Source organism: Podarcis melisellensis, assembly GCF_964234715.1.
Source record: "Podarcis melisellensis genome assembly, chromosome: 16".
NCBI classification, from domain to species: Eukaryota; Metazoa; Chordata; class Lepidosauria; order Squamata; family Lacertidae; genus Podarcis; species Podarcis melisellensis.
In genome coordinates this window covers 12,141,903-12,153,582 of record NC_138533.1, presented here as the reverse complement: position 1 = coordinate 12,153,582, position 11,680 = coordinate 12,141,903, and the positions used below count along the sequence as shown (strand labels likewise).

Genomic DNA, 11,680 nt, shown 5'->3' with positions numbered 1-11,680 from the left:
AACGATTTGAAATCAAAAGTAAAAACACAATAAAACACATGTAGAGCCAGCCATTCAAGCACAGTTTGCCCCGACAGCGTCCCACCAGCCAGCTTAGTTTCCAAAGGTCTGTCTGAACAGGAAGGTCTTGGCCTTCTGGCGGAAGGGCAACAAAGAGGGAGACAATCAAACTTCCCCTAGGAGGGAGTTCCTCAGTCTGAGAGCAGCCACAGAAAAGACTCTCTCTCTCTCTCTCTCTCTCTCTCCTGTTGACACCAGCTGTGCCTCTGATGTTAAACGGAGCGAGAGGAGGTGCTCGCCCGACAATCTTTGCAGCCAGGTAAAGGGAGATGCAATCTTTCAGTGTTATACGCTACGTATCTCCCCACACATGTATAGCTACTGCAGGCACAGGAAAGAGCACAGCGTAGGAAACCTCAGAATATGATTCATCAATGTTTAATACAGCTGCTCTCCAGCTCTTTTAGCCTGGCTTGATGAGTATGTTGACAATACTTGGCACGGACTCATTAGGGCTGTAGAGAAAAAGCCCTGGACTCTTTTCCACGCCATTTCCCCTCGAGCCAAGGGTCGCATATCTCCCACCAGTTTTATTCAAATGCAGAAGGGTAGCTTAAGATGCCTACCTGGGAGACAGGACGTCAGCTCTCCTACCTGACAAGCATGGCTATGGCTCTCATTGGTCAGAAAGAGCCAGGGCCACTCCCTCCAAAGAGAGGTGAGAGGTCTTTAATCATCATTATTTAATGTCTTTATATCCCACCTTCCTCCCAAGCTGGGATTTCAACGCCTTTGGAGCTTTATCCCCCTCCCTTTATTTGGGGTCCAGGCCAGATCTTCCTATGTACTGCTCTCATATTTGAAGGCCTATCTCATAGAAGATGGAGGAAACTTATTTTCTGTCACACCTCGGGCGTAGGACCCAAAATAAAGGGTTCAGAAATGACAATGCAATTTTAAACTAAATGTTGAGAAGGACTTCTGGCTGGTACAAACAGTTTAGTGGAGCAGATTTACCTTGGAAGACGGTGAGTTCAGTTTGGTTAGAGGGTTGTAGTTTTTTAATTCAGAGACTGAATGGCTACCCTATAAGAGGATTGCCTGCGTTGATCTTTACACTCTAGAATTTTATCTACTGTATTATTAATTCATTGTATAGCCCACCTTCCCTCCCTGGAACTCACAGTTGTGAACGCTTTTCATCCCATCTCTGTTTTATCCTCACAACCACCCAACATCACCCAGTGAACTGTCTTAATGGCTGAGGGAGGATTTGAACTCTGGTTTTCCAGGTCTTCGTCCAGTTAGGTGGAAGAACGCACCTGATCTTGTCTCACTGGTTCAAAGGTGCAAGAATTAAGAATTGTTTTTCCCTTTTGGAAAATAGGCTGCATACACACCATGCACATGTTTTACCCCAAAGAATCCTGGGAACTGTAGTTTGTTAAAGGTGCTGAAAACTGTAGCTGTATGAGTAAGCCACAGTTCTGAGGGTGCTTTTGAGGGCTTTAAATACATGGTATATATGCAGCCCCCTTCTCAATTATCCCTTGTATTGCGTAAGCTCTATGTTTTCTTGCCGCTCACAAATTTTTTATTGTTTTCCTCCCTCGCTTCCTGCCCTCCCCCCCCCCCCAAAAAAAAACAGGCTCTCCTTTTGCAGAGCAGGCTGAGATATTGTCACCAGTCATGACCAACGGTGAGGAGAAGTCTTCTGACAGAATAGCGAAGCTGGTTGAACCCCGCAAGTCTATTGGTGAGTATCCTTTGGGGAAGACAGGAGACTGTCTGAGGTACCTGAGGTACCAATTGAGTTGTCAGTTGAGTTGCCAGAAAATTCAAATGAAAATTGGAGGGGAAATTTGAAATCCATACAGATTAGTATTCCGGACATGTTAGGATACCATGTTTTCTTAGAAACCAAAATATGTCTACTTGGTTATTTGAAGGATGCTGTCTCTGAAAAGACTGAGAAATAGTATAACTGCAGCCTAAAAATTGAGGGAAGGTATGTCTCCGACTGTATGTAGATAGTTTGACAAAATTTGGTCTACAGTAAGAATGATTAAGTTAACTTATTATACAAGAATACATATAAAAAGCCTAACGTGTTGATGGTAAAAGGGCTACTTTTTACAATGCTTTGGAATAACAAGTTTAATGATAATGTTCAACATTATGCTGCTTTCAGTTTGCTGTAACACTGTTACTATTTGAATACAGACATCTTTATTTTGTTGAATATTACTTGTTAGAATCCCTTATTTTAATTATTTTAATGGTTTGGTTTGAGCAGTAAAGTATTAAAAATTTAAAGAAAAAAAATCAGTGAGGGAAATGACTGGCCAGTGTTCGCTTATTCTTGCCATGTCTGGAACAGAAGTCAATTCAGGGAATGTGATTGGTATTCACTGTTGCTGCTGTTTTTTTTTTTTATTTATTTAATTGATTTTTAATTTCAAGTAACAAAACATACACATGCAAGGAAAACAGGGCTTATAAGTTGTACAGAAAGAAAAGTGAAACAGCAGCTCATGGTTGCAGTTTTAGACATTTCAGGAGAGACAATCTAATGAAATCTAATGAATCTCTCCATAAGGTTCCATAAGTCAATATGTTTGTCTTAACAAAGTCAATAAAAGAATACCATATTTTGTGATCCTCTGATTCAGCAGCTCATAGCCCACTTGGGGCTGTTAAAAGTTTGAGCAAGACTTTACATTGGAGCAAGCTAGCTACTTTTGCTTCTGAGGAAGGAAGGAGCAGCAGGTCAGAACACAATCTTGCATCAGTGATGTCTCTCTCTCACGCGCACCCATTCTATGGGGAGTGGGAATACATTATCCATTATTATTTTAAAGTTTGTAGTATACTGTAAATGTGCCCTCAATTCATTGCCCTTCAGAGTTCAGGAATCATCTCCCCGCACCTTAACTACATTTTGGCCTTGAGGTTCTAACCCCTTTCCTTCCTTCCATGTCCAGACCGTGAAGCTGAGAGCGAAGAGGAGGAAGAGCAACCGGACCCCAAAAAGCCCACGACAGATGAGGTGCATGCAAATCAGGGATCTGAAACCCGTGGCCCCTCTAGATGTTGATGGACTTCAACTCCCATCAGCCTCAGCCAGTGTTGTCCAGGATAATGATGGGAGATGTTGTAGGCCAACAACAGAGAGGTTCCCATCAGCGGTGTCAAGGGGACTGGCTTGAGTGTTGTGTACACTGTATTTTAAGCAGACTTCTGGGTGGAGAGCCAATGTGGTGTAGCAGTTAAGAGTGTGTTGGACTGGGAAGGTCTGGGAGGCCATCACTCAAATCCCTACTTGGCCATGAAGATCACTGGGTGGCCTAGAGGGTCCGTCTGCAACTCTAGGCCTAATTTACCTCATAGGGTTGCTGTGAGGAGAAAAGGGTGAAGGGGAGAGTGGCAGACGCCACCTTAAACTCCTCAGAAGAAAGGTGGGATTGAAATGTAGTAATATTGATAATAGAATTTGATGCTACAAATGGCAGGTGGGCCGATGCAAAAAAACTTTAAATGCCTCATCACATTTGGCCATCATTTCTCCCCATAAATTGTAGTAACAGGAATATGACATTATGTCATCACTTCATGCATTAAGCGGCATGCATACACAAATGTGTGTATATATTTGTGTGTGTGTACATACACACGTTTAAAGAGTGCTTTAAACATATGGTGTGGATGTGGCCTTAAACTTTTTTTTCTAAACTGTTTCCATCTCCCCTTGTCCTTCCCTCTCCCCTTTGTGACAGGGAACCGCAAGCAGCGAAGTCAATGCCACAGAAGAGATGTCTACACTGGTGAACTACATCGAACCTGTCAAGTTCAAATGCTTCGAGGTGGCCAGGAGTGAGTGAGAGCGGGGAGGGGGATGGACGCTGGCAGTAAGGTGTTGGGCATAAGTTTAGGAGCAGGCAATCTTCTGTGGTCCTCCATGCATTGTCAGACTCTCCATCCAGACGTAGGCCACATTCACAGCATACATTTAAAGCGGTGTGATACCACTTTAAACTGTCATGGCTTCCCCAAAAGGATTCTGGGAGCTTTAGTTTGTGAAGGGTGCTGAGAATTGTTGTTGTTGTTCAGTCGTGTCCGACTCTTCGTGACCCCATGGACCAGAGCACGCCAGGCACTTCTGTCCTCCACTGCCTCCCGCTTCTGTCCAACCATCTCGTCCTCTGTCGTCCCCTTCTCCTTGTGCCCTCCATCTTTCCCAACATCAGGGTCTTTTCCAGGGAGTCTCCTCTTCTCATGAGGTGGCCAAAGTATTGGAGCCTCAGCTTCACGATCTGTCCTTCCAGTGAGCACTCAGGGCTGATTTCCTTCAGAATGGAGAGGTTTGATCTTCTTGCAGTCCATGGGACTCTCAAGAGTCTCCTCCAGCACCATAATTCAAAAGCATCAATTCTTCGGCGATCAGCCTTCTTTATGGTCCAGCTCTCACTGCCATACATCACTACTGGGAAAACCATAGCTTTAACAACTATATGGACCTTTGTTGGCAAGGTCATGTCTCTACTTTTTAGAATTGTTAGGTGACTCTTATTTCCCTCACAAAGCGACAATTCCCGGAGATCCCTGTGAAGAGGGATTGATTGTTAAAACACACTGGAAATTCTAGTTCTGTGAGGGGAACAGGGGTCTCCTAACAGCACCCTTAACAAACTACAGCTCCCAGAATTCTTTTGGGGAAAGCCATGACTGTTCAAAGTGGCATCACACTGCTTTAAATGTATGGCGTGAACATGGGCATGGTGAGGGACACCCACATGGATGGCTTCAGAATACAATTAGAAAAATTTATACAGGCTCATGCTAGCAGTGGCTACTAGCCAACATGGCTGTGTTCTACCTCCATTATCCTAGAGTGGTTTAACAATCAACCTCTCGTCGCAGAGAATTCTGGGAATTGTAACTCTGTGAGGGGAATAAAGCGTCTCCTATCAACTCTAAGCGCCCTTCACAAACTGCAGTTCCCAGGATTCTTTGGGCAGGGGAGCCATTGCTGTTTAAAGTGATAAGATACTGTTTAAAACATATAGTGTGGATGTGGCCTTGGATTCCAGTCGTATCCAAGGTTTTAAATGGTGCACATGCAGCCTACGTTTGGACAAGCTTTCTGACTAGCACTCTGACTAGCACTTTCTGACTAGCTTTCTGACATCAGCTTTCAAGGGTCTCTGACAGAAAAGTGTCTTTTTCTGATTCCTTTATAACTGGAGACGCCAGGGATTTGAACCTGGGACCACCTGCATTTGAAGTGCGTGCTCTCTACCACTGAGCTATGACCCTCTCCCCATTGACATTCTCCCCAGTGTGTAAATATTCCCCTGATAGGGAAGAAGCAGCAGTAGGCAGTTTGGGAGAGGTGTGTGCGCAAGGCTGTCTGCGTAATGTGGAGCATTAACATGGTGCCTTTTTTACTTCTCTCTTCCCAAGAACGCAACAAATCTTACGAGATGTCTTCCTTCGTGGAGACCAAAGGTTTGGAGCAGCTGACCAACAGCCCCATGGAGTTCGTTGAGTATCCTGCCTGGTGATGTAGGGTGGGTTGAAGCAGAGTTGGCCTCACTGCTGAGCAGCCCCTAGGCCTTATCTGTGCTGTACCTACCGCTTCAACCAGTCATGGCTTCCCCCTTGGAATCATGGGAGTGCTAGTTCGAGAAGGGTGCTGAGTCTCGCTAGGAGACACACACACACACACGCTATTCCCCCTCACAGAGTTTTGTTCCCAGAGTGGTTTAGCAAGTCAGCCCCTCTTCCCAGAGAACTCCTTAGCTCTGTGAGGAAAATAGGGGTCTCCTGTAAGCACCCTTACCAAACCACAGTTCCCAGGATCCTTTGGGGGAAGCGATGACTGTTGAAAGGGATATGGTACTGCTTTAAATGTCTAGTGTAGATGAGGCCCTAGATGAATCCCTGTGGCAGCACCTTTTTTGCTACAACAGTGAATGGTACAACTGTTTGGAGTGCTTGGAACCACTTCTGTTAGTAGAGACTGATCCATTAGGGCAAATGGGGCACCAAGTTCATTCTGCCTTCTTTCTTATAAGCAGTCCAGGAGTGGCTCTGCCCATCATAGGCTCTGGCACCACCTTCTGTTGGGCTCCTTGCCTTCTGCCCTACTAGTCCCAATGGGCACCAGTTGGCACTGGCTCCTGCATTGTCCTCCCCATGGGAACTGTGAGAAAGAAAATCCAAGGTAGGAGGTTATGTATGTGGGGCTCATTCTGTAGACCCAGGCATTAGTAGGAGTTGGGGGAGTAACTGCAAATGCTCAGTGGTAAAATCAGGTAGTCTAAGCCTCTCCATGAGCAAAGGGATGACGTCAGTTTTATTGGATTGGACCATTGGTCTCTCTTAGGCCAAGAATGAGGAATCCGGTTTCAGTTTGGAGGACCTCGTTCCCTTGTGGGCAACTGTGTGTGTGACATACCAGTGGTGGGTGGGGCCAGATGCAGAAGTGGGTGGAGCAATGTATAGGATTCTTGCATTTTGTACAATAGGCTCCAATCCTGGCCAGTGTCTACACTCTTCAGCGCTCCAGGATTTCTCCAGCAGCGTGTGTAGAAGCTAGCCTATTGTGCAAAGGTAAAATTTGTATCAATTGCTCTGTCCAATTTTGCCTTCATCCCTGCCCACCACTGGCATGTGGCCCCTGGGACATGGCCCAGAAGAGAACGTGGCCCTTGAGCTGACAAGGTTTCCCACCCTTCGGTTACGTCTTGATATGTGTGTTTATGTGTGTGTAAGTGTGTGTGTAAGTAATTGATGACTAATGTTAGAAAGAGGGACAGAGAGCCTGAGAAAACGGAATGCCTTCAAGGGCACGTTGAGTGCTCCCAGCTGATCCATGATCATTGATGGCCGTGGTAGAGTTGAGGTGCCCTCGTTGGCTGTTGCCTTGACAAGCACCCCTTGCCCAGATACAACAAGCAGCAGCTGAGCCGGATATACCCCAAAGGGACCCGAGTGGATTCCTCCAACTACATGCCTCAAGTCTTCTGGAATGCTGGCTGCCAGATGGTGGCACTCAATTTCCAGTCACTTGGTAAGTGCCATCCTCCCCCCCCCCTCTGCTTGCTAACAATGAGGGCTAGAAACTTATTTCATGTGTTTTATTTTATCTACGGCGTTTATATACTTCTTAATCATAAGCATTTCTAAGCAGGGTGCATGAAAAATAAACCATTCAGAGAATACGACAGTAAAACCAAACTAAATGACTTCTGGAATAAGAAAGTCCTTGTCGTGTGTCTTATACTCCACAAGGAGGGTACATGTCTAAGCTCAGCCCAAAGGAAACTCCACATTTTTGGGCCCACAGCGCTGAGACTGCCTTCATATGAAAGAAAGGAACAGCCTTCCCATCCTCTGGGTTGCATTTTTTTTTTTGTCAGTCCCAGGCAGGAAGGGGGAAAAAAAGCTTTTTAAGCCTCTGGTGGGTTGCCAGACATAGCTGGTGGTCTGTGTTTTGGTTTAAGCTGGCCAGAAGCAGGAAAGACCCGTGGCAACTTTCTTGACTTATTTTCCTACCAAATTAAAGAGGGAGGGATTTAAACACACACAGTTCACTTTCATGTATGCATAAGGCAGTAATGGGGAGCCTGTGGACCTCCATACGTTGCTGAACTCCAACTCCCATCTGCCCCAGCCAGCATGGCCAGTGGTGAAGGATGATGGGAGATGTAGGCCAACAACATTTGGAGGTTTACAGCTTCCCCGCATCCCTGCTGTAGAGTCTCTGCTGTTCAGAGATGGAGGTTTCAAGAGGCGGGGGAGGAGGAATGTTAGAATATTGGTTGTTCTTGCTTGTATGATGTATCAACACTTGTGCTTGAATCTCTGTTTGCCCAGACCTGCCAATGCAGCTGAATCTGGGCACCTTTGAGTACAATCGCCGGAGCGGGTACCTGCTCAAGCCAGAGTTCATGCGGCGCCAGGACAAGCTCTTTGACCCCTTCACCGAAGATATCATTGATGGCATCGTGGCGAATACCGTCAAAGTGAAGGTTCGAAGGGTGGTGGTTTGCAGGGTTGTTGCAGGGCTGATGAACCTGTGGCCCTCCAGATGTTGCTAGACTCCAGCTCCCAGCAACATAGCCAGTGGTCAGCGGTGATGGGAGCTGTTTTTCAGTAGTTTCTGAAGGGCCATGGGTTCCTCACCCTTGGGCTGTTGCTATGACGAGTTGCCAGCTTAATGTATTACTGGGAGATTTAAACAAAAAGGGGGAGCGCTTTCTTCCATGCCCTGCTTGCACCTGATTGGGCAACTGCTAGAGGCAGGTTCCCCACACTGATTTAAAACAAGGATTTGAACAATACTGTCCTCCCAATGAAAAATATAGAGAAGAGTTAACACTTCTCACTTTATAAACAGTAAACATTTGGTCTCATCTCTCTCTGTCTTTCCCCCTCTTCCCCATCCCACTCCCAGATAATCTCAGGACAATTTCTTTCGGATAAGCGGGTGGGCATCTACGTTGAGGTGGACATGTTTGGGCTGCCGGTGGACACCAAGCGCAAATTCCGGACACGGACATCGCAGGGGAATTCTTTCAACCCAGTGTGGGATGAGGAACCTTTTTTGTTCCACAAGGTATTGGTGAATGCAGTTCTAGCACAAGGACTCGGCTCTTGAAGAAGCCATAATAACGTCTATGTTTAAATCTAATTTGAATTTGGTATCTTAGCTCCCTAAAATAAGAATGCTTCTGAGCATATGCAGAGTGCATTTTCTTAATTGTACTTGCCTGTGTAGGGACAGATCAATGCCATCAAGTGGTTTAATATTTGCTATCTCCCTTACCCAAACAACCTTGGGAATTGTAGTCCTTTAAGGGAGAACTAGACATGTCGTTAACAGTTTTTCGTACCCCTGTCAATAAAATAATAATAATAATAATAATAATAATAATAATAATAATAATAATAATAATAATAATAAGTTTTTTATACCCCGCCCATCTGGCTGAGTTTCCCCAGCCACTCTGGGCGGGGGCTGTCAAACTACAACTTCCAGCTTTCTTTTGAAAATAGTATGAAACAGCTGCATGCTTGTAGTGTGGAGGGGATCTTAAGAAATGTAGATGGAGATTCCATAAATTAAGCAAGTGGGACTGTTCCAACAGTTTTGGCTTTTGGCATGCTAAACGTGGAGCCCTCCAAGTGGAGGTTTGGACAGTGTTCTGAATTTCCTCCAGCAGCCGGTGGGTTGTTCTAGGTGGCCTATAAAGGTAAAGGGACCCTTGACCATTAGGTCCAGTCGTGACCGACTCTGGGGTTGCGGCGCTCATCTCGCTTTATTGGCCGAGGGAGCCGGCGTACAGCTTCCAGGTCATGTGGCCAGCATGACTAAGCCGCTTCTGGAGAACCAGAGCAGCGCATGGAAACGCCGTTTACCTTCCCACCAGAGCGGTACCTATTTATCTACTTGCACTTTGACGTGCTCTCGAACTGCTAGGTTGACAGGAGCAGGGACCGAGCAACGGGAGCTCACCCGTCGCGGGGATTCGAACTGCTGACCTTCTGATCAGCAAGTCCTAGGCTCTGTGGTTTAACCCACAGACCCTTCAAATTCGTATTCTAAAAATCACAAAGGAAGGTGTTGTGTCTTTGTGTTTCTGCCTTTCCCCTAATAATACACCTGTCTTGTCTGTCCCCTCAGGTGGTGCTTCCTACATTAGCCTCGCTGCGTATAGCTGTCTTTGAAGAGGGGGGCAAATTTGTGGGGCATCGGATACTGCCCGTCTCTGCCATCCGTTCAGGTGACCCCCCTTCCCCTTCCCCTCCCCATACCCGTTTACTGAGATGCTGCTGTTCAACTCAGCGGGGCTTATTTCTGAGGTTAGACATGACAGCGCTGTAAAATACTTATTCTGGCGCCATCTTTTGTGCATTAGAGCATCGGTGATTATCCTGAACAGTCCTGTGGCCCTCAGTAAGCTTATGTGTCTCTCCCCACAGCAGCCTTTTTGCTCAGGCGCTGCCCTCCGCTGCCCCACCCACAGCCAGCATGCAGTGCCTCAGGGGTCACCTCCAAGAGATTGCAGCCCTTGACAGGCCAAAGGTTATCTATGCCCAGCCTATCGCCTGCTTTATCGGAAAGTAGAAGTGTTTATCCTTACGGAGCAGATTTTATTAATTACATATATGCACATTCATTTTAAACAGCAGAGCCAAAAGGCCGTGAAGTGTAAAGAGTGGATACGCAATGTTTCTGTGGAGAGCCAAGTGCGTGCAAAATAAGGGCAGCCGTCTAGATTTCTAGATTAGCTGGGCTGATTTATCACCGGAAATGTGGTCCTTATCTTGTATACATTTGTGCTTTGCACAGAAATGTCAGAAACCCGCTGCTTTGCATTTAATGGCCTTCTGGCCTCACTGTTTACTAAATCATTTTCCTTTTTGTACCTCTATGTGTACACACACACACACACAAAAACACACACACACACACACAATGCATGTACAGTATACAGTGGTACCTCGGATTAAGTACTTAATTTGTTCTGGAGGTCCGTACTTAACCTGAAACTGTTCTTAACCTGAAGCACCACTTTAGCTAATGGGGCCTCCTGCTGCTGCCGCACCGCCGGAGCACGATTTCTGTTCTCAACCTGAAGCAAAGTTCTTAACCTGAAGCACTATTTCTTGGTTAGCAGAGTCTGTAACCTGAAGCATATGTAACCTGAGGTACCATTGTAATTTGCCAGACAAGGATCATAAACACAGGAAGGCGCTTTATATCAGCTCAGCTTATTTGTTTGCTTAGCTTAGTATTGTCTACTCTGACTGGCAGCTGCTCTCCAGGGTCTGGGGCAGAGAGGGAGCTCTTGCCACAATCTGCTACTGAATCTTTTTTAACTGAATCGAACCCGATACCTCCTGCGTGCAAAGCATCTGTTCTACCAATGAACTGCAGCCCTTCTCCCAAAAATACACCAATTGAATGAAAAGGCACTGGGATGATTGGCTAGTGCGTGAAGCTGTGAAGGTGCCTGATGCTCCAAAGTCTTCCCACAACGCTTGAGATTGTTGACGTTAGGGATGGGGGACCTTTGACTCTTTGAGATGTTGTTGGGCTACAACCCCCGCCGCTAGCTGAGCAGCTGTCCTTGGCAGAGGCTCATGGAAGTTAGGGCACATCTGCACTAAACATTTAAAACTGCATATACCAGTTTTTAGTGTCATGGCTTCTCCCAAAGAATTCTGGGAACTGTAGTCCATTAGGAGTGCTAAAGAATTGCTAAGAGACGCGAGTTCCCCTCACAAAGCTACATCTCCCAGAGTGGTTTAACAGCCACTCTTCCCAGACAACTCTGAGAATTGTAGCTGTGTGAGGTGAATAAGGATCTCCTAACAGTTCTCAGCCCCAGAGGCGCCATCTTGTGAGGGCAAGTGTGGAGGCCAGTGTTGTGGCAGGAGGGGAAGAATCCAGTCACTAGAGCTGCTTTGCACCCATGCTTTTTGAGCATAGGAGGGGCAGAACCTACCCAGGTATGTAGGGGGGAACAAAAGAGCTCAGCCCCTTGGAACTGGCGCTCCTGCTCAGAAGCCTTAACGGGCTACAGTTTCCAGAACACTTTGGGGGAAGCCATGACTGCATAAAGTGGTATTATAGTATTTTGCTTATTTACATTTGCTGATTTATTTT

General features: G+C 46.2%; 1 protein-coding gene across 2 annotated transcripts in view; it reads left to right on the top strand.

Moving 5' to 3' along the window:
- The window catches only part of PLCB3 (phospholipase C beta 3), a 65,765-nt gene that overhangs the window by 35,955 nt on the left and 18,130 nt on the right, over positions 1 to 11,680 (top strand). For both annotated transcript variants that reach the window (XM_081891340.1, XM_081891339.1), the window contains exons 15-22: positions 1,649 to 1,756; positions 2,985 to 3,049; positions 3,777 to 3,873; positions 5,464 to 5,548; positions 6,951 to 7,075; positions 7,882 to 8,036; positions 8,462 to 8,623; positions 9,692 to 9,791. In XM_081891340.1, the coding sequence (XP_081747466.1) occupies positions 1,649 to 1,756; positions 2,985 to 3,049; positions 3,777 to 3,873; positions 5,464 to 5,548; positions 6,951 to 7,075; positions 7,882 to 8,036; positions 8,462 to 8,623; positions 9,692 to 9,791 (897 nt within the window). The remainder of the gene's footprint in view (positions 1 to 1,648; positions 1,757 to 2,984; positions 3,050 to 3,776; positions 3,874 to 5,463; positions 5,549 to 6,950; positions 7,076 to 7,881; positions 8,037 to 8,461; positions 8,624 to 9,691; positions 9,792 to 11,680) is intronic.